The sequence below is a fragment of the Balaenoptera musculus genome, chromosome 13, assembly GCF_009873245.2.
Source record: "Balaenoptera musculus isolate JJ_BM4_2016_0621 chromosome 13, mBalMus1.pri.v3, whole genome shotgun sequence".
Lineage (NCBI taxonomy): Eukaryota > Metazoa > Chordata > Mammalia > Artiodactyla > Balaenopteridae > Balaenoptera > Balaenoptera musculus.
In genome coordinates this window covers 15,014,506-15,042,249 of record NC_045797.1, presented here as the reverse complement: position 1 = coordinate 15,042,249, position 27,744 = coordinate 15,014,506, and the positions used below count along the sequence as shown (strand labels likewise).

The 27,744-nt window shown below is 48.7% G+C and overlaps 3 protein-coding genes across 10 annotated transcripts in view; 2 read left to right on the top strand and 1 right to left on the bottom strand.

The window, feature by feature from the left end:
- Positions 1-6,101: 6,101 nt before the first annotated feature.
- TGOLN2 (trans-golgi network protein 2) lies at positions 6,102-14,559 on the top strand. 2 transcript variants are annotated; one of them, XM_036872791.1, is made up of 4 exons: positions 6,102-6,191; positions 6,427-7,181; positions 8,688-8,771; positions 14,348-14,559. In XM_036872791.1, the coding sequence occupies exons 1-4, from the start codon at positions 6,146-6,148 to the stop codon at positions 14,381-14,383; spliced, it is 921 nt and encodes a 306-aa protein (XP_036728686.1). In that variant the 5' UTR covers positions 6,102-6,145; the 3' UTR covers positions 14,384-14,559. The 2 variants fall into 2 exon arrangements, with proteins under 2 accessions (XP_036728686.1, XP_036728687.1); XM_036872792.1 differs by lacking the exon at positions 14,348-14,559 and adding an exon at positions 10,009-14,235.
- On the bottom strand, positions 10,401-26,891 carry RETSAT (retinol saturase). 4 transcript variants are annotated; one of them, XM_036872774.1, is made up of 12 exons: positions 26,492-26,891; positions 25,288-25,470; positions 24,720-24,961; positions 23,677-23,878; positions 22,940-23,137; positions 21,057-21,176; positions 17,552-17,690; positions 17,207-17,316; positions 16,965-17,131; positions 16,610-16,769; positions 14,637-14,674; positions 10,401-10,570 (listed from the first exon to the last, which is right to left on the bottom strand). In XM_036872774.1, the coding sequence occupies exons 1-11, from the start codon at positions 26,871-26,873 to the stop codon at positions 14,637-14,639; spliced, it is 1,941 nt and encodes a 646-aa protein (XP_036728669.1). In that variant the 5' UTR covers positions 26,874-26,891; the 3' UTR covers positions 10,401-10,570. The 4 variants fall into 4 exon arrangements, with proteins under 4 accessions (XP_036728669.1, XP_036728668.1, XP_036728670.1 ...); XM_036872773.1 differs by lacking the exons at positions 10,401-10,570; positions 14,637-14,674 and adding an exon at positions 14,748-16,351; XM_036872775.1 differs by lacking the exons at positions 10,401-10,570; positions 14,637-14,674 and adding an exon at positions 14,882-16,351 and having other exon boundaries at positions 17,552-17,564.
- Positions 26,851-27,744, top strand: part of ELMOD3 (ELMO domain containing 3) — a 28,599-nt gene continuing 27,705 nt past the window's right edge. The window contains exon 1 of one of the 4 annotated variants that reach the window (XM_036872788.1): positions 26,851-27,087. The gene's annotated coding sequence lies outside the window, so the exon portion shown is untranslated. The remainder of the gene's footprint in view (positions 27,088-27,744) is intronic. The other 3 variants (XM_036872789.1, XM_036872787.1, XM_036872785.1) reach the window with 3 other exon arrangements.

Genomic DNA, 27,744 nt, shown 5'->3' with positions numbered 1-27,744 from the left:
GATTGCTTTACAATGTTGTGTTAGTTTCTGCTGTATAACAAAAGTGAATCAGCTATACATATACATATATCCCCATATCCCCTCACTCTTGCATCTCCCTCCCATCCTCCCTATCCCAGCCCTCTAGGTGATCACAGAGCACCGAGCTGATCTCCCTGTGCTTTGCGGCTGCTTCCCACTAGCTACCTATTTTACATTTGGTTGTGTATATATGTCAATGCTAAATCTCTCATTTCATCCCAGCTTACCCTTCCCCCTCCCCGTGTCCTCAAGTCCATTTTCTACGTCCATGAATCTACTTTCTATCTCTGGATTTTTCTGTTCTGGACATTTCGTTTAAATGGAATCATACACTATGTGGTCCTTTCTCACTGACTTCTTTCAGCAGAGTATTTTCAAGATTCATCCATGTTGTAACCTGTATCGGCACATCATTCCCTTTTTTTTTTTTTTATGATGGTAAAGTAGATAAATAACAAAATTCACCACTTTAACCATTTTAGGTGTACAATTCAGTGGCTTTAATTACCTTCACAGTGTTGTGCAACCATCACCACTATCTGTTTCCAAAACTTTTCATCACCCCAAACAGAGTCTCTATAACCATTAAGCAATAACTTCCTCATTCCCCTCCCCTCAGCCCCTGGTAACCTCTAATCTACTTTCTCTTTCAATGAATTTGCCTATTCTAAATATTCCATATAAATGGAATCATAAAACATTTGTCCTTTTGTGCCTGGCTTATTTAACTTAGCATAATGTTTTCAAGGTGCATTCATGTTGTAACGTATCAGAATTTCATTTTTTTTAAGCCTTGTCTTCCTTTACCTTTTTTTGAGTACTTGCCAGATTTTTTTACCCTACTCGGACATAAAGCTTTTTAAATTGTGGTAAATATAAAAAATATAAAATATATATATTATATATTTTATATATATATAAGTGGACAATCTAAGTACATTCACAATGTTGTGCAACCGTAACCACTAACAACTTCCAGAACTATTTCATCATCCCAAACAGAAACACCATACCTATTAAATATTAACTCCCCATTCCTCCCTCCCCCCAGACTTTAGGAACCTGCAATCTACTTTATATCTTTATAAATTTGCCTATTTTAGGTACTTCATATAAGTAGAATCATACAATACTTGTCCCTTCATGTCTGGCTTATTTCACTTAGCATAATGTTTTCAAGGTTCATCCATATTGTAGCTTGTATTGATATCAGAACTTCATTCCTTTTTATGGCTGAATAATAGTCCATTGTATGTATAAACTACATTTTGTTTATTCATCTACTGATGAACACGTGGGTTGTTTCCATATTTTGGCTATTGTGAATCGTGTTGCTGTGAACTTTCACATACAAATATAACGTTTGAGTCCCTGTTTTCAATTCTTCGGAGTTTATATGTAGAAGTGGGATTGCTGGGTCATATTGGTAATTCTATGTTTAACATTTTGAGGAATTGCCAAACTTTTTCAAAGCAGCTACAACATTTTACATTCCAATCAGCAATGTCTGAGGGCTCCAATTTCTCCACATCCTCACCAACATATTATTTTCTTTTTTTTTTTGAATACAGTTTTTAAAGGTTACACTCTATTTACAGTTATAACAAAATACTGGCTATATTCCCCATGTTGTACATTATATCTTTTAGCCTATCTTACACCCAGTAGTTTGTACCACCCACTCTCCCACTGGTAACCACTAGTTTGTTCTCTATATCTGTTTGAGTGTGCTTCTTTTTTGTTATATTCACTAGTTTGTTGTATTTTTTAGATTCCACATATAAGTGATGTCATTCAGTATTTGTCTTTATCTGTCTGACTTATTTCACTTAGCATAATGCCCTCCAAGTCCATCCACGTTGCTGCAAAAGACAAAATTTTGTGTTTTTTTTATGTCTGAGTAGTTTTCCATTGTATATATACACCACATCTTCTTTTCCCACTCATCTGTTGATGGACACTCAGGTTGCTTCCATATCTTGGCGATTGTAAATAATGCTGCTATGAACATTGGGGTGCATGTATCTTTTCGAATTAGTGTTTATGTTTTTTTTCAGATATATAGCCAGGAATGGAATTGCTGGGTCATATGGTAGTTCTATTTTTAGTTTTTTGAGAAGCCTCCATACTGTTTTCCACAGTGGCTGCACAAATTTACATTCCTACCAACAGTGTACGAAGGTTCCCTTTTCTCCACATCCTCACCAACATTTGTTATTCGTGGGGTTTTTTTGATGATGGCCATTATAGCAGGTGTGAGGTGATATCTCACTGTGATTTTGATTTGCATTTACCCAACTAATACTAATGATGTTGAACAACCATTCATATGTTTATTAGCCAGTTATCCCAGCACCGTTTGTTGAAAACACTATTCTTTCCCCCGTTGAACAGTCAGCACCCTTGTCAAAAATCAACTGACCATAAATATATAGGTTTATTTCCTGACTCTCAATTCTATTCCGTTCATCTATATATCTTTATGCCTGTACCACACTGTCCTAATTACTGTAATTTTGTAATAAGTTTTAAAATTGGGAAATGAGAGTCCTTTGATTTTGTTCTTCTTTTTCAAACCTGTATTGGCTATTCTGGGTCTCTTGCATTTTCGTATAAATTTTAGTATCAGCTTGTCAATTTCTGCAAAGAAGCCACCTGGGATTTTTATAGGGATTGTGTTGGTAGATCAATTTGGGGAGCACAGGCATTCTAACAATTATGTCTTCCAATCCATGAATATGGGATGTCTTTCCATTTATTTAGGGCTTCTTTAGTTTTTTTTAGTAATACTTTATTGTTTCAGAGTGTACGTTTTGCATTTCTTTTGTTAAATTTATTCTTAAATTTTATTTTATTATTTTTGATACTACTGTAAATGGAATTTTTCTTAATTTCATTTTTAGATTGTCTGTTGCAAGTGTATAGAAATATAATTGATTTTTATATATTGATCTCACATCTTACATCCTTGCTGAACTCGTCCTAATAAATTTTTAGAAAATCCTCAGGATTCTCTTTATACAAGATCATGTTATCTGAAAACAGAGATAGTTTTACTTCTCCCTTTTCAACCTGGATGCTTCTTATTTTGTTTTCTTGCTGAATTGTCTTGGCTACTTACAGTACAAAGTTGAGTAGAAGTGGTGGGAGCAGACATGGTTCCTTATCTCAGGAGGAAAGCATCTAGTCTTTTACCATTAACTATAATGTTAGTTGTGAGGTTTCTGTACATGCCCACTTCAGGTTGAGGAAGTTCCCTTCTTTTCCAAATTTGTTGAGTATTTTTATCACGAAGAAGTACAAGGAAATTTAAGATTTATTCAAGTTGCACCCTACCATTCCCTTAAACCAAAATTGGTGTGAGTTAGGAGTTAGTGCTAAAATCTGCCTTCTCTACTCCTATTCTAGGTAGCAGCACTTCCTGGAGAAAAACCACACACCTGAAATAGTTGCCACAGTAGATTTGTGCCTCACATAAGCCAGGCCTATATCCTATATCCAGTCTGTTGGTATTACCTCCCAAATTTATCTTGAGTCCAACCACTTCCCTCCATTCTCAGTGTCCCTCTGCTAGTCCTACTAGGACTATTGCAACAGCCTCCTACCTGATTAACTTCTAAATCCACTCTTCTCTTCCCACCACCCCAAGAGTAGATTCTTCACCCTACGACCAGACTAATCTTCAAAAATTCCCAACTCTGGGGACTTCCTTGGTGGCACAGTGGTTGAGAATCCGCCTGCCAATGCAGGGGACATGGGTTTGAGCCCTGGTCTGGGAGTATCCCACATGCCGCGAAGCAACTAGCCCTTGCGCCACAACTACTGAGCCTGCGCTCTAGAGCCCACGAGCCACAACTACTGAAACCCACGTGCTCTAGGGCCCACCTGCCGCGACTACTGAGCCCGCATGCCACAACTACTGAAGCCCGCGTGCCAAGAGCCCATGCTCCACAACAAGAGAAGCCACCGCAATGAGAAGCCCGCGCACCGCGACGAAGAGTAGCCCCTGCTCGCTACAACTAGAGAAAGCCCGCAGCAACGAAGACCCAATGCAGCCAAAAAAAATAATAATTCCCAACTCTATCTTTCCCCTACTTAAACAGCTTTAATGGCTTCTCGTTAATGTTAAGATAAAATATAAAACCCTGGACATAGCCCACAAACTCTGTATGATTTGGACCCTTATTTTCTCTCCTGCCTAATAATATGGACACAAGGTCAGGCTTAATAATTTGCCATTCCCCTACGTACATGCACAGACACAAGCGCACACAAACGCACACACGAGTGTACCAAGCCAATATCCTTTTTTTTTTCCTTTTTTTAAAATTGAAATATGGTTCATGGACAATATTGTTAGTTTCAGGTATACTACATAGTGATTTGACATTTGCATACATTACAAAATACACCACGATAAGTCTAGTAACCATTTGTCCTAAGCCAAATCCTTTAATGTTAGTCAAGTATTTATTTAGGGGAGGTGGAGAGAATTTTAGAAACATTCATTTACCAGTTCACTTCCTTAAGCCAGAGTCACAGTTCTGAACTAATTTGTAAAAGATTTCTCACTTCTCTTTGATTCTTATTCTCTCCTTAGTAATGAGGGTGTGTGTGAGAGATTCTCTTACAACAGAGAAACATTGAGAAGCATATCAAAGGGTTTTTTTTTAGATTATTTTAATTTTATTATTTTTACTTTTGGCCGCGCCCCTTGGCTTGTGGGATCTTAGTTCCCCAACCAGGGATTGAACCCCAGCCACTGCAGTGAAAGCGCCGAGTCCTAACCACTGGACTAAAAGGTTTTAAAGTAGCAAAACAAAGTACTTGTTCCTGAAAACTATATTTACATCATATACTAGTCCTTAAAATTCTTCAGAAATTCACCTGACTAGAACTGCATGCCACATAACCCAAATATTGTACTCAGACTGCAGAAGAGTGTTATATCTCCTGGCAGCTGTAATCCTTTTTGGTAGGATTACATTTCAACCTGTGTTAATGGGAACCTAGATCATTTAATACTTAATCTGGCTGGAGGCTCTGCTCCAGTCTCATCCCCCGCCATTTTCTTTTTTCTTTTTATAAATTAATTTATTATTTATTTATTTTGGGCTGTTTTGGGTCTTCGTTGCTGCACGCGGGCTTTCTCTAGTTGCAGCGAGTGGGGGCTACTCTTCGTTGCAGGGCACGGGCTTCTCATTGCGGTGGCTTCTCTTGTTGTGGAGCATGGGCTGTAGGCGCGCAGGCTTCAGTAGTTGCGGAACGCGGGCTCAGTAGTTGTGGCTCACGGGCTGTAGAGCACAGCCTCAGTAGTTGTGGCACACGGGCTTAGTTGCTCCGCGGCATGTGGGATCATCTTGGACCAGGGCTCGAACCCGCGTCCGCTGCATTGGCAGGTGGATTCTTAACCACTGTGCCACCAGGGAAGATCCCTTTCTTTAAATTTTTATTGGGTATAATTGAAATTGATTTACAATATTGTGCCAGTTTCAGGTGTACAGCAAAGTGAATCTGCCATACAAATACATATAAAGGATGGACTTTTTAGAAAAGATCTTTGGCGACCTCGGAGGGCACAGTTTCCGTGGGGTCAGGAGAGAGGGGAGCAGGGTTGCAAAGGCTCCCGCTACAAAGGTGATGGGGTGGGTTTCCGTTTCCAGATTTCCACACATTTGTGTACGGCAGGGAAAGAACCGCGAGAGAAGGAGAAGGTAGAACTGTAGGCAGAAGATGGGGCGAAGAGGCGCTGGGCCACAGCGATGTCACTCCCGTGGGATCGTCCGCGGGCCAGGGAGCTCCTGCTCTGCCTATATTGTCTCATAAGTACGAGGGCAAAGAAGAAAAGGGGGAGTAACGGTCTGTAGCGGCTGCTATGTAGCAAAGAAACCAGAAAAAGGTGGATACGCCTTCCACAGGGGACAATACGGCGCCGACAGCAAGAAAAGAAATCACATCCCGGAGAGAACAGCTGAACCACACACAGCCGGATCTTTCCCCAAGCCCCGCCCCTCGCCCGGGTATGGCTGCGGGAGACGCACGCAGGAAGGGGTGGGGCATGAGCGCTGAGCCCGCGCGCTGATCTCGCGAGAGCAGTAGAGGGCGGAAGCGCAGTCTGTGCAGGATGAGGTTTCGGGTTGTGTTCGTTTTGCTGAGCGTCGCAGTGGCGGGTAAGACCATCCACACCCCACCACTCCTCGACCCGCCTCCACTAATCCCACTCTCGCCCCCAGGCCCACCATACTCACCGTGGCCGGTCGCCACCTGACCTCACTTCTTCCCTGCCCGACCCTCGCCACCTCTCCGCTCGCCATCACCCCCTTCCCCTGTTTGCCCGTTGCAACGTTCTGAGGATTCCTTTCTCCCCGCCTGCCTCTCTTCAGCCAGACGGTTTCTCTATTTCAGGCTCCGGGCAGTCCCCTTCTGAGCTAGTCACCACAACACACGCTCCGGTGACAAGTCCGGCTTCTACAAGAGACTCCAAGCAGCTCATCTTGACCCCGCAGCCTGAGCAAGAACACAGTGACAGACCCTCTCTGAGTCAGAGTACCACGAAAGCCGTCCCTGGCAGTTCGGAACCCGAGCGGCACACCGTGAAAGCCGTCACTGGCAATTCGGAACCCGAGCGGCACACCGTGAAAGCCGTCACTGGCAATTCGGAATCCAAGCTGCACCACAAGAATGACAGCCTTGGCAATTCCTCCAGAGACCCGTCCACCAACTCGGTCTCCAGCCCATCTTCTGATAACAAGGAGCCAACCAATCCTGATGTAAACACACGAGCTGACAAAGCTCTGCAGGCTTCCAGAACTGAATCTGGGGAAAAAGGATTGCTAGAGTCTGACCCCTCTTCTACCCAGCAGGAGGGAGAAGGTAAGTCTTTAGAACCACCTGAAGATGAGGAGCCCAAGGAGACTGAAGAAGGGGATACAGAGCCTGAAGAGGGTGCACCACCCAAAGACGAGAAAGAAATGCCTGGCTCCGCCTCCAGTGAGAACCGTGAAAGCACAGTTTTGAATCCCTGGAGTAGGGAGAAGGATGACCTTTATAAGGATAATCTTGGAAGTTCCAGTGCAGAGAGCAGCCACTTCTTTGCATATCTGGTGACAGCAGCCATTCTCGTTGCTGTCCTCTATATTGCCTACCACAATAAGCGGAAGGTAAGTCAAGAGTTGCTTTAAGAGGAGGGATGGGATTTCCTCCACCCTGAAAGCTTGGTGTGTGGGTATCCGTCACTCATCTGCCTGTAAGCACTAGGAATTTAAAAACAAACTTCATTTTTTTCTGAGACCCTGCTAGGGTCCTTTATTCTTCTTTTAGAAATCATGTGTTTTCATGTCTGTTTCCTCTGAGTGCCTTCTGCTGTTGCGTCAGGTGCCAAGTTTAGGACGTTATTATGCTCTGACCCAAATTAGGGTCTCCTCCCGTAATCTTGGAATTTACAATCCATCAGAGCCTGAGAGGACCTGGGTATGTGACAGTCTGTAAGTAGTTAGAGCCCTTATCTTCCTGTTTCCCCTCTCGAAAAGACAGTGCTTCCTGTCTTATTATTTCTAGCTTCCTTTCCCAAGCTTTTGTTTTCCATGTGCAGTGGCAGAAAGAATGGTTACATAGTCTTCAACACCAACAGCAGAGAGCCCAGGGACTATATTCTGCAGTCATTTGAGTTTCTGATTAGACGAAAGGCCAGAAATTGCATGGATACACTCATCTTTTACTTCAGCAGGGTTTGTTGTGTTGCTTAGTAACCACTCTAAGGACAAAATGATTGCATTCCTTTTTTCTTTTTTAATTGAAGTGTAGTTGATTTACAATGTCATGTTAGTTTCAGGTGTACAGCAAAGTGATTCAGTTATATGTATATATACTCATTTTCAGATTCTTTTCCCAAAATGATTTCATTTCTTATTGAGCCCTAAGAATTTAGTAGTTTCTGTAGGCTGGTTAAAATTGAAGGATTCAATTCATGATAGCCATAAGGTCTAGGGCTGTGAGAAATGAGGGAAGACATTTAGTAAAAGTGGTATATTCCTGGGAATTCCCTGGCAGTCCAGTGCTTAAGGCTCCGCACTTTCACTGCAGGGGGCACGGGTTTGATCCCTGGTCAGGGAACTAAGATCCTGCATGCCTCACAACACAGCCACAAAAAAAAAAAAAGTGGTACATTCCTTATTCTACATCCAAGTGCTCCTCATGGAGAGTAACCTTAGGTATGAAATGAGAGTGGTAAGGTTAAGATGAAGCGAAGTGTGGGGTGAAAGAGTACGTTTGCAGATAAGATAATTATCTTATCTGCAAATTAATTATTGCTTAATATTAAAATAAAAGGAGGGTGGATGACTCAGCCTGGAGGAGGCTAAGTTGGGGAGGAGTTGGCGGTTCTTTTCACCAAGTGCTCTTGAGTAAATCATATAGACCACCACAAGCTAGAGCCCAGAAGAGCCCTCCTGCATCTGTCATTTCCTGTTTAGCAGTATAAAGGATTCTGATGTAACTAGGCCCTGTCCTCCTTACAGTTGTTAATAGGGCCTTTTTGTGGATGTCCTGCTCTTTTTACTGTCAGGGTCATTAATAAATGGGCCACCAGGTGATTACCTCTGATTTCAGAGACTGAAATATGTCTTTAGAGAGTCACTTGTTCATCGCTGTCTTGTTCCTTTCCCCAGATTATTGCTTTCGTCCTGGAAGGAAAAAGATCCAAAGTTACACGGCGGCCAAAGGCCAGTGACTACCAGCGTTTGGACCAAAAGGTAAGGAAGGAAGGAGGGATATGCAGTCCCAGATGGGCCCAGCAGTGGGCTTGTGTTTGGCATGGCGGCAGCAGCAGCTGATTCTGGGGGTGCTGTTGCCATTGCCCCGCCCTTTTCAGACCACAACATATAGACATCCAGATGAACATGTCTGCAATGTTCGAGCTAGAAGAGATTCTCAAGGCCTCTGCAACAGCTTCTTCCTTCAACAGATGAGGAAGCTCAGGCCCAGAAACATTATGATTTTTTCCCCTAAGTTCCCACTACAAGTTCCTGGCAAAATCAAGACCTGAGGGCAACTCCCTTGGCTCCCGGCCTGTACTTTTCACACTCCATCAGCACTTCACAAGTTTTCATAGGCATATGAGTCACCCTAGGAATTGTGATAAAAAAAAGAGCAAACTCTGTATGGGGTGAGCCTATGCTTCTTCGTTTCTAGGGAGTTTCCAGGTGACACCACAGGCTGCTGGAACCACACTCCGGGTAGTAAAGCACTAGACTACACGCCCTGAAAGCAAACAAATCCAGAAATGTAGGATCTGGGAGCTTCCAGCTCCTTAGATCAGCCCTGCAAATAGACTTCCTGAGTGCGGCCAGCCCAGGCCTCTGCCAGAAAGCAAAGCCCTCCTTCCACCCCAGAGGCAGCCTGCCTGCTTGGGGACACACTGCCTTGCTGCCAGCATGCACCCTCCCTCCCTCTGCGCAGCCACAGCCAGGACATTGGTAAAGAGTAGTTGGTGCCCGACTTCCCACAGGGAACACAGTCCTCATACCAGTTACAAAATAAGCCGCACAGCTCAGAATCTCTTTGTTAGCTAGCCCAGTAGGTCAGCTGCACAATGTAACTCTGGCCTAGAACCTTCCCAGATAATTGACTTTAAGGATTTCTTTTCCCCTTTGTTATAATTTTTTTCTGATTAAAAAAAAAAAATGTGCATGTAAACAATTCAAAACAATACAGGATGGTGCAAAGTAGATGCCAAGATTCCCATATGCCCTCCACCAAGTATGTATCTTTCTAGTGTATGTTTTATTTCAAACTGACTTTTAAAATAATCTTATGTGCTTTTGTTTTATCAGTTGAAGTTTGTATGGTGGAGGGTCAGTTTGTCTTAATTTTGAATTTTTCTCCTGAACTGCAACTCCCCCCACCTCCCACCCCAAAATCATAGCAGTGAGGTATATTCCTCTGGAAAAAGATGAATGTTACCAATAGATTGTGTTGCTCTTGTTTCAGATTTGATTTTTCTGTTCTTGAGAACCTTGTCCTCCCTGCTGATTTGTTTCTAAATCAAGAAAAATGAAGAGAAAACTACTGTGACCTAAGAGACACACCCCCTCCTCTAGGGTTTGGTGGCAAGTCGGGGCTGGCAGAGGCAGAGGGGATTGCTTTGGTTTTTGCACCTGCACTTTGGCGAACTTGTCCTCCTGTGTTCCCATTATTTATGCTGGTGTCTTCCAGCCTGTCCCCCTCTGAGTGTGAGTAGGGAAGCATGTGGGCGCGCCCCGCTGTGACCAAAGGGAGATCTCAGCCCCGGGCAGGTGACTGCTGCTGACTGCCCTCCCTCGGGTCTTGGCCCTGTCGTAAAGTTAGCCCTTGAAAACAGCATTGCACTCGCCACTACTTACCTTCGTGGACCTAGGAGAAATCTACAGGTTGTGGTCCGTTTCTACCAAGGCCTCTCCCTTTGGGGAGATGTGCCCTACAAAAGATGTAGAAGGTGGTGAATGCTGATGGGCAAAGGGCTCCTTTGAACACGATTCTCTTCAAAGGCTTCAGCAGCAAACCAAAACAGCAGCTGAAAAACATGCTTTATTGCCTGCGAGTCCAACCTGCCTAGTGCAAGCTCTTCACGTTCTTCTGACATTTTCATATTATTTAAGACAAAGTGAAGCCACTTCCATTTAGTTGTACTGAGCAGAAAACTGAACTTGGGGGTTCTGGGAGGAAAGCTGTAAAGCCACTGTGCCCATCACAGAGGTTTTAAAAATCACAGTTATGATTATTGAAACATTGTGTTTATCCCTACTCACCATCATTACAGAAACTTTTTGAAGTAGGGTGAGTTCATGCTTTGGGCAAGAAAGCAAGGACTGTTTGGGTCTAAAAATTTCAAAGGACTTTTATGAAACAGGTTTCCCACAAACTCTATTTTGCCTTTGTTGCCTAAAATAGACATATTTACAAACTGACTATACTCCCTCCTTTACTAAATCTAGTTAATGGTCCTCTTATCTGATATAAAACGCCAATGCTAATTAGTAAAAATTCTCCTTCTGTCCCATGTCAGGGGTTATTAAAATTTAAGAAACTCAGGGGACTTCCCTGGTGGTCCAGTGGTTAAGACTCCACGCTCCCAATGCAGGGGGCCTGGGTTCGATCCCTGGTCGGGGAACTAGATCCCGCATGCTGCAACTCAGACCCAGTGCAGCCAAATAAATAAATAAATATTAAAAAAAAAAAAAAAAGAAAGAAACTCAGAGAGTTCCCCTGAGGTAACTGAGGGTAGTGTTGTGTATCAGATTATTGTTTTATTTAAATCTGTTCTAGTTGTGCTACCCTATTATCAAGAGCCTAAAGAGAGTTGTTTCTGGGAAAAAAACCCAAAAAAACAAAACAAAAAAAACCTGAAAGAGAATAGCTGATCTCAGGGAAATGCAAAGAATGTGGGAAGTGAGAGGAATAGGATGAATTCTAGGCTATCGAAGAAGTCTGGCGGAAGAAGGGGCCATCCTGTTTGTCATGGTATCTTCCACCTCGCTTAAAACAGCCGGTGACTTTTGAGTTGAAATTTTCATTCTCTGCAGGTAACATCTGTAGAGGTAAGGAATGAGGACTCTTCTTGGCATTATCCCCTCAGACATGGTTATTTTATTCCCTTTTCTGTCTCCCCTTTCCCTGCCTTTCTTCCTCCCCTCTAATGTTTTCTCTTTCTTCCTGTCTCCACTAGCCCCTTTCCTTCCATCTTCATGCATGCCCAGATTCCCCTGCTCCCATCCATCCTATTTGTGGTCCATTCTGCTGTTCAGCTTCTCCAAAAAGTGTTGCTTCCATTCCCTTGCCATTCATCTTCCTCATAACCTTTACAAAGTCACTTCGGTCCTTGTCTTCCTGCTAATAATGTTTTCCCAGAGGTTCAGATCACCAAATCCAGTGGCTTGTTCTCAAAGCTTAGTCTTGTGCCTGATAGAATTGGACACTTAGACCGTCCAAATCGAACTTCCCCTCTTTTGGTCTCTGTCCTGGCTTCTGAGAACTCCTTTGTCTTATCCTGTGCTGGTGGAGGAGAAGGCCCTCAAAGACAGGTCTTTGTCTTTGTCTTTTCCTTTGTCTCCTTAGAAACTCATCCATTCTTTATCCTCTGAGTGAGTGACTCCCAAGTTTTCATCCGTGGCCTAGTTCCCAAAGAACCCAGTCCTGCCGTGTGCTGGATATCTCAGCTTGGTCATCCAGTTGTCACTGAAACGGAGTTTCTCTCTTCTGCCCATTAAGCTGCCCCTCTCAAGTGCCCAATTTCTTTATTCATCTCAACTTCAAACTGCAGACTTGTGCCGTTTTTATGTCTTGTCACGAAAGTCCTATCCATTTTTAGAAAACCATCTCCAGCTACAGTCTTCCCATTTTCCTTGTTTCCCTGCCCCACACCGCCACCCATTCCACTTCTCTCCTAGATTTTTTTTTTTTTCCAAGAGCCACCTTAATTGGTCTGCTGTCCGTGATCTTTCCAGAGTGCTTGCCGTGATCTGAAGCGTCTGTCTCGTGGCTTCGAGAATCAAGTTCGTGGACCCTGGCGTTCAGGACTCCGCAGGCTGGCACTGTCCTGCCTGTCTTCCCCTGCACCCGCGCTGGGCCAAAGGTCCCTCTTGTCGGGCCCATCCAGGCCTCTGTGCCGTTTCGTCCTTGCTGCGTCCTCCAGGCCCTGGCTTCTGGTGGCTGTTTTTCAGTTAGGGCGCGTCCCCCCACCTTATCTTCTTTCCCTTGCCTCCCCAAAACCTGTTTCTTCAGGGCCCAGCTCACGTTTGCCCATGCACCTTCCTGACTCCCCCGGCCCGCATGACTGACTCTTTCCATTTTACTGTAATAGCTCCTGATAATGCCACTCACACATTTTGGAACTTGAGCAAAACAGGGCAGCCGGTATCTGCCATCTCTGTCTGGTCTCCCCAAGAAAATGAAGCTCCTTCCAGGAGCACCCAGGGCACCATCTGCATATCTGCCTAACACGGGACAGTCCCTGGGGACTTGAGTTCAGTTTCTTCTTGCAGAGGAGACATGTTCTTTGTTCAGGACGTGTGGCTGTGACTTAACTGAGGCCTCTCACACGGCTCCTTCTGGCTACTGCTTGCTGCCCCTCATTGATGGATATTGCTAGTAAGGAGGAGAGCAGAAAGAAAGGTTGGTTTCAGGCACCAAGAGGGTTGGCACCAAGTGGACACACAAGTATTGTTGTAGAGTCCGCATAGCTTCACTTTTTGAGCCTCTGAGAAGTATAGTTTCTTGTGTGAAAGAGTACAATAGAATTTAAGTTTCACTTTAGAAATTGCACTGAAAGAAATCTCCCACAACAAAGGAAAAGTTGTTTTCTGGGTAGTTGTCTTTTTGAAGATAGACTCTTTGAAGCTAGAGATTGTGCAGATGAGGGTGAGCTGGTGGGGGAGGGGAGGATCTCTCCAGCTGGTGGGGGTGCGGGGGGTGGGCATGAGAGGTGCCCTATCCAGACGGCTCTGTGCTTCCTTTCCTGGGCCCAGCTTTTGGTCGCAGGGTGGTTTCTATTTGCAGGAATCTGTGCTTCAGAATTATCTGAAGAGTCCACCTCTGGACTCGGGGGGGAGTGGAAGGCTCGTCTACCTAGAAAGGCTAAGATAACTCAGAAAGAACTGACAACTAGCTATGTACACACTGACATTTCTTTTCACATAATGGCTTTCAATGAAACTTTTGGTGACAGAACTCTAAACATCTAAAATTCCCGATAATGATTCTCATTTTCTTCTCCCATTTCATGTCATTTAATTCAAAAGCCTGCCCCTCATTTTTGCAGGGTAACTTGTTATGTAATGCTGCACGTGTGATGAAAGCTAGCACGCTTTGCACATGTTCTGAATCATTTGAACAGGGAAGAGAGTATGCCATACACCAGACCCTGTACTTCTGCCAGCTGTTTTCTAAAAACTCTTGCTGGGACAGTTGCGTTTGGCATTGCCTTGCTTAAGAAAGAATCCTGGGAAGAGATTCTCAAGTTTAATTGAACCGTACATCCAAGAACCAAGGCTGAATCTCACCTCAGTTTCTTAAGTCATGTGTGAATTTCCTAAACATCCCAATCTAGAAACTCCTCTGTAAAGGCATTGGGTCTGAGCTGTATAGTGTTTCAAGCTGCCAACAAAGTCAGCTTCCTTACACTTGTCGATATTCCTTTAATTCAGAAGTCTAACATGTTCAATAAATGTTTGATTGTTGAAATTGTTTCCCTTCTTTTTTTGTTTACCCAATTAGCAGGATACTACTGTTTTGCAGTGTTTTGTATTTCTACCTTGTAACTTAACGATAATCACTTAATTTTATTTCTTTAAAGCTTATTTGGGGACTTCCCTGGTGGTCCAGTGGCTAAGTCTCCGCGCTCCCAATGCAGGGGGCCTGGGTTCGATCCCTGGTTAGGGAACTAGATCCCACATGCCGCAACTGAAGTTCCCACGTGCCACAACTAAAAAGATCCAGCATGCCACAACAAAGATCCCACACGAGGCAATGAAGATCCTGCACGCTGCAACTAAGACCCGGCACAGCCAAATAAAAAAAAAAAAAAAAAAAAAGCAAGTCTATTTGGTCTAATGACAAGTATTTTTCCATATATAATGTTTTACCTAGCTTTTATGAATGCCGTCACCACGTAGTTTTGTATCTGCACAGAAACCAAAATAAATTTCAAATGTTAAAGCTCTAAAATCATTAAATTAAATTTTCTCCTTTTTTTTAAAAAGCATAGTCGATATACAACATTATATTAGTTTCAGGTATACAACATAGTGATTCGACATTTGTATACATTACAAATTGATCACAGTAAGTCTAGTAACCATCTGTCACCATACAAAGTTATTTCAGTATTATTGATTATATTGTACCTCTTAATCCCCCTCTTAATAAATTTAATAGTACTGTATTGAAATTGATTAAAATAAGGCCTAACGTAAGTGGAAGGTCATTTTTTTTTTAAACCTTTAGCCTTCACTCACCTTCCCACCCGATCCCCATGTAAGTACCAATACACTGGAAACGCATTCCCAGGCTTTGCACACGTTCTGTAATTTTCCATGTGCTGATTGACTGACTGCCAACCTCGCTCCTCCTCCTCACGAGGCAGCCCTTGTCCTAGGTTGGGAGTAGCTGGGCTTCTTGTCATAATACACTCGTTACCTCTCGGCTTGTCCTTTGCTGTACCCTTGGCTTGAAAGCTCTCTCCACCTGCATCAACCCCAGTGAAGTTGTCTTTCCAGGCCTCTGCCCTGACTGCGAACGCCCGTCTCGCTGTGTATTTTAGGAAGCTAAGTCTTGAGGCTCAGGCCCTGAGGTCTGGGAGGGTATCTTGGTGCTGGCATGGTGAAAACCCAATTTAACCCCGATCATAAGGAAGACGAGCCTAGGCCCTGGCTGCATGCGCACTGGATGTTCTGTAACATGCACCTCGCTAACTAATGCGTCCTGTCAGCTCCCTGCCCCCACGTCCACATGGACCCTATCACAGGCGTTTCCCCACCCGCTGAAAGCCAGTGGAACGAGAGAAATGGGATCTGGAGCCTCTGAACCTATGGAACTACAACCCAAACCATGCTCATCAGGCACCCTCTCTCCACTGCGTAGAACTCCCGCGGAGAGGCACTAAGGGGGAATGGGAGGAGACGCCTCGGGCCCATGGGACCACCCTGCTTCAGCCGACCAACACTCTCAAGGGTTCTAGCCACCTGACAAAAGAATATTTGGTTTGATGGCTCAGAGTTAGGAGGTGTGGGTGTGGGATGCAGAGCGCTGCATGATGAACCATTAAAGTCACCCAAGTCAGTAGCCCACGCTGGGCCTTTCATAGAGACAGCATGTTGTAAAAGGTATGGAAGATTACCACCTGCCTGGCGGGAAGAGCTTCAGTTTAAGAACCACCATCTAGGCACCTCCCTGATGGTCCAGTGGTTAAGACTGCACTCCCATTGCAGACGGCAGGACTTCAATCCCTGGTCAGGGTAAGAAAGATCCCACGTGCCATGCAGCACAGCCAAAAAAAAAAAAAACAGGCACCATCTATGCTACACTTGTGTGTCGGACCTCTTATTCAGAAATCAAAAACGAGTGCTTTACGTGATCGAGGAGCTAATGCAGAAAGACGTGGGTAAGTAAGTCAGGGGCCCAGCACTGGCCAAATTTCCTCTGACTCATCCCTGACCAAACTAATTCTTCTTCTTCTGTGCCTGGACCCTTGCGCCAAGCTTCTGAAGGTCTGAGTACAGGTTCCGCTTCAGGATGGCGCTGCTGCACAGCAGGGCCCCTTGCAGGGCTCCCATCAACCCACAGGTGAAGACATCCTGGCCTAGGAGACAAAAGCAGAGGCCCGTGGGCATCGCTGCCCCCCCCCCAAGTGGGGGACAGGGGTGGACAAGGGCCCCTGGGCCAGGGCCACCCAGAGATGGCTTCAGACCAGGACCAGGGTCCACAGCTGCCGAGGCAGCCCAGCTCAGACTGGGGGAGGCTGCAGGGAGCAGCAGAATCTGAGGACAAGCGTGGAGGACTCTGGGTGACAGGGAAGCCCAGGGTCGCAGGTCCTGGCAAAATGCGGCAGTCAGTGTACCTGTCAGGTAGAGGTTGGGGATGGGGCTCTGGGCCCTCATGGAGGCCATCGCACCAGGATGCAGGCGGCCCAGGTCATGGTCAGCCCCGTAGCAGGCCCCCCGGGGAGCTGCCAGGTAGAACTGACTGGTCAGCGGGGACCCTCCAGTCACACTGTCCACCTGAGGAGGCAAAAGAGGCAGCTGAAGAGTGGGAGTGGGACCTTGTGAGACCCTCACCTCCTTGCCTGCCCCTGCACGAGCTGCCTGCCGGCACGGGCTCCCTATCCCTTCCTGGAGCTCAGTCAGCCCGGGCCTCGTTCCCCTGCCCGAAAGAAAGGGTAGAGATGCACCAGCCACAGGAATCTGCCCTCCTACCTTCCCCTCCAGCTGTGGGAACAGCTTCAGGATGACCGACAGAGCGGCTTCAACAAAGGAGCTCTTGAGGGTCTCGTAGCTGCTGCTCCGCTTTCCCCGGGGCTCGTCCCGCCACTCCTCGAACCATTCATAGGAGGTGGGCACCAGCACGACCCCTGTGGAGCGGCCTGGGGACACAGGGCCAGGTCACTACTGCTGCCCCTCCCCCGCCCAAGGCCCCGCCCCAGAACCTCAAGCCCCACCTGAAAACCTGTCCTCCCACGTCGGGTCCTTGGCTGACGGGAAAGCAATGAAGAGAACGGGCATGTGCTCTACAGCCTTGTCCGCAGGCAGAGAGAGGTAGTGCTCCATTCTGGGGGAGGAGAGGGGCTGTCGGTCCCGGCCTTGTTCCCCGCAGCCACCAGCACCACCCCGAGGGCAGGGCACCCCCAGGGACCCCCGAAGGGATGAAGCCAAGGCACAGCCTAGGTAGGGAGAAGCCCTTCGGGAGTAGATTCTTGCCCATTTCCTCCCATCCTGCATGCTGCTGCTTCTCCCCCAGCATCAGGGGAGGACACCCTCCCCACACACGCACACCCACGCCTTACGCCGTGTCCATGTCTGTGTCAAAATAAATGTAGTAGTTGGTAGACGGCAGCCCCAGGTCCTTCTTGGAGCCTCGGAGGCAGATGAAGACAGAGAACATGCTCAAGCCGGGCCGCACCATCCCCAGCTGCCGCTTCACACCTGCAGACAGGCGGCAGGGCCGCGTGAACAAGGCCACCAACTGCTGCCCCTGCCCTGGGAACCTGCGGACGCCCGCTCACCTCATCTGCAGCCTCAGACGTTTGGACAACTCGACCTGGCAGGGGCCTGCTCTTCGGTCTCCTGCCTGTGAAGGCCACGGCCTCAGACTTCTGCTCTGAGCGCCTTGAGGAGCAGTGAGTGACGCCCGGCTCTCTGAGCCGCTCACTGCCTCCCATCGTCCCCTTAATGTCTCAGTTAGGAGCGGATGACGGGGCTCTGCACTACAAAGACCACGGCTAGGAACAGTATTTGGTTGTAAGCCTTGGCTTCGGTATTAAGTTGAATACAAACCATCTAATGACTGAATATGCATAATTCCTCCTGTGCTGAACAGTCAGCACAAGGCCTTAAAATGGTAAGTGATGCAGATGAACAGATGCGAAATGGCATCACTGGCACTTGGCATTCCAGGGTTCATCTGGGGAGGAGGGAAGAATAGCACTGAGGAGGAAGGCAGCAGTCACTGTGGGAGCCTTTGGATGTCCCCTGGACCGAAGCCACTGGGCATTCCCACCTCTCAACAGCTGAGCCCAGACCAGTTTTCTTGAAATTGCTTCCACAGAGTCTTATCCTTTGTTCCCATTCCCAGGACCATTTCCAGCCCCTGCCTGAGGGATAAGTCGCCACTGGCTGCTCTGCTTAATTCATGTAACAAATATTTGTTGAGGACCTGAAATGCGCTGGATCTTCTGCGAGGCCTTGGGGACACTGCAAGGAATCAGACGTGATGCCTGTCCCCGGTCCACTTTCCTGAAGAAGCTGGCTCTCCTATTAGAGGCTGCAAAGACCTGAGTGCTACGGGTAGGGTGACCATAAAACTTATCATCCAGAACAGGCCACTTCTGAGAGTGAAGGGGGCGTTGTAACAATTACAGCAGGACAACGGGCATGAGACTTCCAGACACCCAGCCGCCCAGCTGTGGGAGCGCCGAGGGGGGCAGGGGATGTGGTGAGGAGTAGTAATTGCCCTGGAAAATCAGGAGCACCTTCTCCCCTGGGTCCCAGCATCGTTGGGGAACCACAGCTGCGGGCACCCCCTTTCCAGGTGGGGCAGGGTGGGCTCAGAGAGAACCAGGGGCCCAGGAGTGATGCCCCCAGGTCTTCAGAAGCCCCTTAGCACAACCATTACCTCCACCCAGCCCCTTCTGTCCCTTTCCCCAGCTAGAAGGAAGGGGTCCAGGAGCCACCCACCTGGCAGAAAAATAGAACCTTGGGTCTCAAATCAGGCACACAACGATGAGACCAAGCCCTGCTTCTCCACACCAGCCTTAGCTCCCCTACTGATTTTGTCAAACTAGTCTTCCCTACTCAAAACACCTCTCCAAACTACCCCCAGTAACCTCCTCAAAGCTCAGCCCTGGAATTTAAGAAAGGCGCTCCTATTCACAAAGGCTCCCTCTGCCTGACCACCCCACCTCCACCCTTGACCCCAACTAGCACTGCCTGTCCCCAGGGCCACCAGATATCCCGTTCCCATCTCTGAGAGGGAGACAGAACTGTGAGAATCTCTACCCCCAAACAGCTGGAAACGAAGGAATCCCAGCACCTGGGGTCTCTGAGTTAAGCATCACTGCTGCCACTGTCTGAAATGCTCTCAAACTGGGATTCATCCAGCTCGCACTTGAGAGAGGCAGCTGGTCCTTCAGGCAGGTAGGGGCTGGCACATGAGACTGTCTTCAGGGCTGAGATACGTAAGAGCAGTGGAAGCTGCTTCCGCCAGTGAAGGGAGGCAAGCTCAGCAGCTAAGTCTGTGGCGTGGCTGCCTGGAGAGAAGGCGGGCCCGGGGGAACACTGGGCCCGTCAGGGGACAGAGTCAGGGTTCAGAGGTCCTGGGAGAGAGGGAGGCACGAAGTACCAAAGGCCACTGGGCAGTCTCTGCCCCACCCCACTCAGCTCACCCCGCCTGAGAGAGGGGAGGCCCCTACTGGCAGCAGATGCCGGCCGAGGCCCAGCTAAGCGAGGCAAAGGGCTGAGGAGGCCAGTTCCCGGGAGCACATGGCCTGTACCTCAGAGACAGTCATGACGGCCACCCACCCTCTCCTCCACCAGGAAATCCAAGGCCTCACTTCTCTACTGAACCCGCCTCCCTGAGCCCGCTCTCCCGGGCGGAGCGCTCTTTCCACTGCTCTCTGGGCTCCTCCCCGGGCACCAGTGAAGTCCACCCCAAACTCATCGTGAGCGGCTCCCTACTCCCCACCTCCCACCCCAGCCAGAGGCCTTTACGCAGATGCCGCTCCCTCCCTCCTGGATCGCTGGTCCCCTCCCAGCCAGCGGCCTCCTCCCCTCAATCACATCGGGAGCTGCCAGCTAAATTTCCAAATGGTGGCATCCCAGCTAACCTTGGCTCAGCCACTCTGTGCCTTGTGGGCCGACCTGCTCCCCTGCCCCTTCGAGTGAGGCCTTCTCTCTGGAAGCCCCATGCTTCCCAGCCCAGAGGGGGCCAGGAGCCCAGGCTTAGGAGTCAGACACACCAGCCTTCTCCTCTCAGCTCGGCCACCTCCAGCTGGGTGGCCTTGGGCAGTTATTCACCTGTGTGCCTCTGTTTCCCCAGCCATCAACATTAGGATGACGAGCTCTCTACCCAGTGGCTGAGTATAAAAGGCAAGGACAAAAACAGGCTTTTATTTCTGGACACGGCCTATCAGTGGAGACGACTAGACTGAGGCTTATTTTGAGTTCAGGGCTCAAGCGGCAGAGGATACTCCTGCAGCCTCAGCACCAATACGGAGCTGCTTCCTAAAGAGGCAGGAAAATAAGGCCCACAACAATATTATCAAGACCTTCTTCTCCACGCCAGCCTTGGCTTCCCTTACCAACAATGTCAGATCAGGCTTCCCCACTCAAAATAAGTGAGCAATTAAGGAAGGAAGCAGGATTCATACGGCAAACTCAGTGAAAATCCAAGAAACGTCCCTTGAGGACTCAACCCACCAGCACTGATTATCAGAGAGATGATCTAAGATCTAGGGAAACTGGAAATGGGCAACTAGGACTGGAGACTTGAAAGAGAAAAGGGAAACATGGTTGAGGTGATAAGGGGAAAGGGAGTAAATATGCCAAGAATGAAATGAGAGATAAGGACCAAAGGGTCTTTGGGGAGGATGTGATACAAAGGAAGTTGATCCCACCCCCTAAACAGAGGCCTGCTGGGAACGGATGTTAGAAACCGGTGTGCTCACCTTCTCTGCCTATGGAGGGTCAAAGGGCAGCGCAACGCTGGGGGAAGCACCAGCCAGGCTGAGCCAGCTGGTTGCAGAGGGCAGGCCTGGGGCACTTGGAGGACAGTGACGCAGTCCAGTAGTTTACCTGGCAGACAGCGGGCCTTCTCTGGCAACAAGTACTCATAGGTATTGAATAATCCTGCGTTGGAGATCACGATGGGGCAATAGATGTTCACCAGCTCCTGACCCTCCTTCACAGTGACACCTGCAGGCACAAGAGCTTGGCTGAGGTTCTGTAAGCTCCAGGAGGATGAGAAAGGTCCCTATTCCCCACCCCCCAGATCTCTCCCACATTGACCTCGAGCGGGCAGGCCCCAGGCCAAACTGCAAAGTAAGGGAACCATCCTGAAGCACTGCCCTCTTGGCTCACGGTCCCTGCACTGGCTTCCTACCTCTCTCCCCACCCTGCGTGGGCGCTCTTCTCTTGAGCAACCCACCAACCTTCACACGAACCCCGAAAGAGCCCATGGGCTGAAGGCCTTCACTGGAATCCTAGACCCTTCTTCACAGCTGCCAGAGTTCCCGTTCCAACACGCTCTTTTTAAAATCCTCCAGTGACACCTAACCTCTACTTAAATTCCAAGGTCTTGTCTCAGCCTTCCCTGATGTGGTCCCTTTCGTGCGTCCAGCCTCATCTCTGGCCATTCTCACTAAACTATTAGGCAGGACTGTATGAAATAGCTGATAGTCAACCATTTTTTTAACCTATAAATGTGGCAGTCTCTTATGATTCCACCAAATATCCTCAGGTGCCTAAAAATACTCAGCTCTTTCATACCTCTGTGCCTCTGCACATTCTGTTCCCCCTGCCTGGAATAACCACCCCTCCCCTCTGGCTAGCTTCCTCTCACCCTTCATGACCTCCCTCTGAGGCCTTCCCTGTTCCACCATCCTCTGTGCCACCTCCATCCTTGGTGCCTGCCTCTTTGTGGCACTTTAATTATATCGCAGTCATCTTCCCTGTGAGACTGGAAACTTCTTGAGTTAGAGATTAGGATTTACTTATCTTTTATCACCTAGCACGTGAAAAACACAAATAAACGTATTTGCAACTGAATTTAATTGAACTGATAAACCCACCTTGGTTCACAGACCCCCTGACGGCTGGAAGGAGAACTTGCTCATGAACATGAGAGAAAGTCTCACACATCGGACAGCCACCCCTCTCTCACCACCGGGAACTTCCCAGTCTCTTCTACACATATGTCCTTGGAGACCGCTGACGGCCTTTTCTCCCTTGATTTTTGCGTGCCCTGGGCTACCCACTCACCACCTCCTCCTTGAAAGACTCCTCTGGTGAATTTACTGTCACACCAGCTCTATTTTCCCCAGGCCTCTCTCTGCCCCCTTAGCTGATGCTTCTGAAGCACCCGCAGCCTGGATGGCCTGTTCTGTGTACCAGAGTCCTTCCTTGCATAGAGCCTCTCCTCACAGAGTTCATCCACGGTGGGATTTTGACTCTCTGTGCAGGTGACAGCAAACACCTGAGCCGGGGTAGAGTCTGGGTCCCACTCTGCCATTTACAGATTGAAGGCAGGGCATCCGGCCGGCCTCCACACCACCCAACAAGCACCCAGGTTACGTACTCACTCCATCAGTCACTGAACAAACACTTACTGGGCTCTATTATGTGCTAAAGTCTATAGACATAAAGATTAAAAAGACACAGCCCCTACACTCAGGAGGTCCTAGATTACCAGATAACTATTTTTATCTATTGAATAAATGATGAAATACTGTTCTCTGGGAACCATGCCACCCTTTATCCTTCCCGCATCCTTTTTGCTTCCAGGCCAATCGCTATCCCCGGGCAGCCCCAGCTTGGGGCAGATTCCAGCCTTCAACCCCCAACTTGGAGGTCAGTTCTTCTACACCTTCTGCCCTCAGTGCTTTCTTTACTCTGCACCCAGAGACCCCAGGTCTCTGCCACCCCGGCCAGGGACTGTGAAGACACTGCAGGGCTCTTACCGCAGGCTTTCCCAGCCGAGTCCAGCAAGATGCTCTGCACAGGGGCCCTCGTCAAGACAGCACCCCCGGCCCGCTGAATCACAGGGATGGTGTGGAAAGCGATTTCACTGGAACCCCCTCGGGGATAAAAGGCCCCTTTTATGTAGTGGTCAACCAGCAGAGCATGCATGGCAAAGGTGGTGTGGCTGGCGGTCACACCTACAGAAGGAAGGAAGGGGTGATGAGGCAGGAGGGGCAGCGGCACCTTCGTTCAGAAAGGAACACGGGTTCCCATCAGAAAACACGCAGCCTTTGGGAATTCCCTGGCAGTCCAGTGGGTTAGGACTCGGTGCTTTCACTGTCAGGGGCCCGGGTTCAATCCCTGGTTGGGGAACTAAGATCCCGCAAGCCGTGAGGCATGGCCAAAAAAAAAAAAAGAGAACACGCAGCCTGAGTCTATGCATCCCAGGATCCAAGTGATCCCCAGGGCTCAGGGCAGCCAGAGGGCCCAAGTGGGAATGTCCTCCCTGCAAACTGCCATGCTGCCAGGGAGGACAGTGTTGGTTGGAAAGGAAAGTCATCCAGGGCGTGGGTGAAGGGAATTTTTATCAGTGTGTCCAGCAGGGAGGTGGACAGACATCTCCTCCATAAGCTCCAGAGGGCCTGGGGTGTGTGCTGTTCCATTTCAGTCAGCCAAGCAGGCTCAGGAAGAAAGACTGAGAGCCAGGAGCTGCCTGGGGCCCAAGGCCAGTACCCACCATAAGTGGGGAAGATGTAGCTGAGCACGGCCTGGAGCTCCGGGGAGGCTGGCAGCTCCCGCAGGACCTCGGCCAGGCTCTGGGTGGATGCATGGAGGAACGGAGAGAAACGGGTGAGCAGCCCACACTTGTTGAGGGCCTGAACCATGGTCAGCGGGAGGATCTTCAACAAGATGGCATGAATGACTCCTCTGGATACCACCTGGGGAAGGGAATGAGCAGGGAGGAACAGGTCTCATCTCCTGACTCGCCTTTCCAACAGCCTGCATAGCCCGAGGGCCCAGCAACACTTAGCCCTGGCTGAACTTGGCTGAATTTGGATTTCAAAACTCTGTATTTGGGACTTCCCTGGTGGCAAAGTGGTTAAGAATCCACCTGCCAGTGCAGGGGACACGGGTTCGATCCCTGGTCCGGGAAGATCCCACATGCCACGGAGCAACTAAGCCCGGGCGCCACAACTACTGAGCCCGCATGCCACAACTACTGAAGCCCACTTGCGTAGAGCCCGTGCTCCGCAATGAGAGAAGCCACTGCAATGAGAAGCCCGCACACCGCAATGAGTAGCCCCAACTCGCCGCAACTAGAGAAAGCCCCTGCGCAGCAATGAAGACCCAAAGCAGCCAAATATAAAAAAGTAAATAAATTTATAAACAAAAAAAACAAAAACTCCGTACTCTGTGAATTTTTCCCATTCTACCCTCAAGTGAGTCCTTTTTTGCTTCTCAGTTTCCGGCCCAAATTCCTTTTGAATAATCCCAATCAGATGAAGTGAAAAAGAGTGGTGATATGACCACAGGGAGGCCAGCGTGGTCAGGGAGGGGAGCCGAGCGCCTCCCAGAGGCCAGAGTGAGAGTGGCAGCTGAGGAGCCCAGGCTCCAGAGACGAGAGGTCCCACCGGGGCACAGAGGCCAACTCCGGTGGAGGCTGAGTTCCAGACAGACAGGCCTGTTCCTCCTTCCTGCCTCCCTTACCCGTCACTCCGCTAATGAGGGAGGTCAGCCTTGTTGGGAATAAGCAGGGGGTCCTCAGCATGTCCGTGTTACCTTAACCAGCCTTATATACTTGTTGATGGCAGCTTCTTCCTGGGGAAACTTCTCCTTGAGGCCCTGTAGGTAGGCTTTCTCCCCACTGTACATGGGAAACTCCTTTCGGCCACTGGGCCCTTCTAGTACCATGATGTCAAAGGGAGAGGCCGTGGGAGCCCAGTCCAACTGCCCCTCAGTGATCTGGTCCAAGATAAAACGGCCAAAGCTGCCCTCCTGCATGCGCCCGATATAATGGATTCCTGTTGGGAGACAGAAAAACGAAGTGTCATAGGGATATGGGGATTGAGCCCTGGAAAAGCTCCAACAAGGAAGCAAGGTGAAAGAGGCTGTCCTGCAGGGCTGAGTCTGTGCCCAGAGGGGGTACCCACCCTTTCTGTAGAGGGAAGTTGCAGCAGAAACCACCAAATCCCTGCCCAGTTCAGCTGCCAGCGGGTACAGCTGTCAGACAAGGAAAGCGGTGCCCAGGGAGAAGACGGGGCCTCCAAAATCACAGAAATGCCCAGGATCGTCCCACCATGGCTGCTCCAAACCTCCTGCTCCCAGCCCTTTTCCACAGAAGCCTTACCCGTGTCAAATTCAAGGCCATGCTGTCCAAAGGTATGACAACAGCCTCCCGCCTTGGTATGTTGTTCCAGCACCAGAACTCGCTTGCCAGCTTTGGTTAGGATCGCAGCTGCCGCCAGGCCCCCAAAGCCACTGCCTATCACCACCACATCCAGCTTCTCTGGCACTCGGCTGGCTGAGAAAGCTGCAGCAGATGGAGGAGATGGAGGTGGGGGCTTCTCGGTGGGGGGAGAGCAGTGAAAGGGCAGTGATGTGGAAACCAACGCAGAATTCTCTAGCTTGTACAACGCCAGAAAACTCTAGAGCAGTTTGGCAAGGAGCTCCTGACTAAAATTTAAAATGTTAGTTGCAACCCATTAAATTGATTTCATGACCCACTAAGAGATCACAACCTGGTTTGAAACACAGTTAAACTAGTCATCTCATTTTTAGACCAATCCAGATAAATGGAGTGACTTGCTAATGGTTTCACAGCAAATTAGTGACAGAGTCCAATTAAAACTCTGATCACTTAGAACAATACTGTCTCCAACTGTGTTGCAAGACTTGTTGCACAGAATACTAAAATTTACAAGTGAACAGGTGAGAGAGATCTCGGATATCAACAGGTTATTCTTTTTACAGGTTATTCTTTTTTTTTTCTTCTTTTTTGCTTTTTTAAGCAGCGGAACTCTTTCTTTAAACCTTAGAAGAAACTCACAAATACTTTTTAAAGATGACAGTGCAGGTCAATGGAAGAGCAGCTCTGAGCCTGAGGCATCCTGTTGAGCCTCGTTTCAACCACAAGAGATGGGAGCAGGCATAACCAGTCAAATCACTTGATGGGCCAAATGCAATCTCCTATAAAGGTTTCTGTGCAGCTCTCCCAAGTCCCTGAACCCATGGGGAAGATAAGTGAAAACGTTAAGGTCTTAAAGCAAAGTAGGGGGAAAGTCTCCTCTTGTTTATCCGGTTAGCCACCGCTATACTAAGTGGCAGGGCCTGAGCGTGGCTATGCCAAAAAACTTGGTTCGCCGAGGACGATGCCCGCGCCCGTGTGGCCACGATTCCCCGGGCCTGCGGGGACCAAGGCTCTCGCCAGTGGCGGACTCTAAAGCGGGTGCCTCCACGTGCAAAGAAGCCCTCCCATCGCTCTGCATCTGGGGAACGCTAACCCGCGAGGATGCCCGGGCGCAGCCTCGGACCCCGGGGTCCCTCCCGCTCACCTTGCTTGAGAACCTTCTTCCTGGCCTCCTTGTCGGTCACCAGGGGCGCGGGTGGCCGCTTGACATCCTCGGAGAAGGGGTTCGGGGAGCTGCCGGAGAACAACCCCTTGCAAACTTTGCCGAGGACGGCCAGCAGCAGCGCAGCCAGCGGCAGCAGCAACAGCCACATCGCGCTGGCGTCGGAACCTGTCCGCTCCGACTGCGCCCGGGCTCTGCGGCCGCGGCTCTGCCCAGTTAGTTTATCCTCGCACCCGGAAGGCAGAACCAACTTTGGCCACTGCTCAGCCAGGCCCTTTTTGGCCAGAAGCCAAGTCTCCGGCGGAGATTGACCCTCGCGGCTTGTCGTACTCACGTCTCTGGCGGTGCGGAGGGCCGTGCGCATGCGCGGAGGAGGCGCGGAGGGGCTGAGGCACCCCAATCGCGAAAGCTCTGGGAACTCGGGGACTCCGCCGGCGAGCCCCGGGGGTCCGAGGAGAAGGGATGTGGGGTGGAAATGGTCGCCTTGGGGCGAGACAAGGCTGAGAGTTGCAGAACAGAGAGAGACTCCCTACTGGCAGACCGGAGACCTCGGTTGTGGTCTCGCTGGATGACCTGAGGCAAGTTGCTTTCCTGTTTTCCCCACCGGGAAAGTTTCTGTCCGGAGTCCCCACCCTCTCTGGCTGGGTGTCTCGATGGACTGAGATCTCTGTTAACATACGCGCATCGCAGCCGGCGAGCACCGGGATCTGTGACCCCAAACTGGCCAGTAGTTTTGGCCGCGGCGCCCCCCTGGGATGGTGATGCCTGCGGCGGAGGCCTGGTCGGGGCTGGAGGGGCCGGGGAGGCCCCAGCGACAAGGCCGATGAAAGAACTGGCATACCCGTGTGCGCATTTGTATTTAAGGTGTGGACCCAATTTCTAGATTAAATACCTATTCAGAGAGTTTAAGCTCCAGCAAGCTTAAACTTAAAATCATTCCCCTTAATGTAGCTCATTGCCTAAAGTGGGTGCACCATAAAAATAAACAAGGACCTACTGTATAGCACAGGGAACTATATTCAATATCTTGTAATAACCTATAATGGAAAATTATCCGAAAAAGAATATCTATATTCAGATATATATTATATATATAATTGAATCACTGTGCTGTACACCTGAAACTAACGTGACATTGAAAATCAACTCTACTTCAATTTAAAAAAATTTTTTTAATTAAAAAAGTAAAGTGGGTGCACCATAAATACTGAATTTGGAAAGGATCCATCTCTATA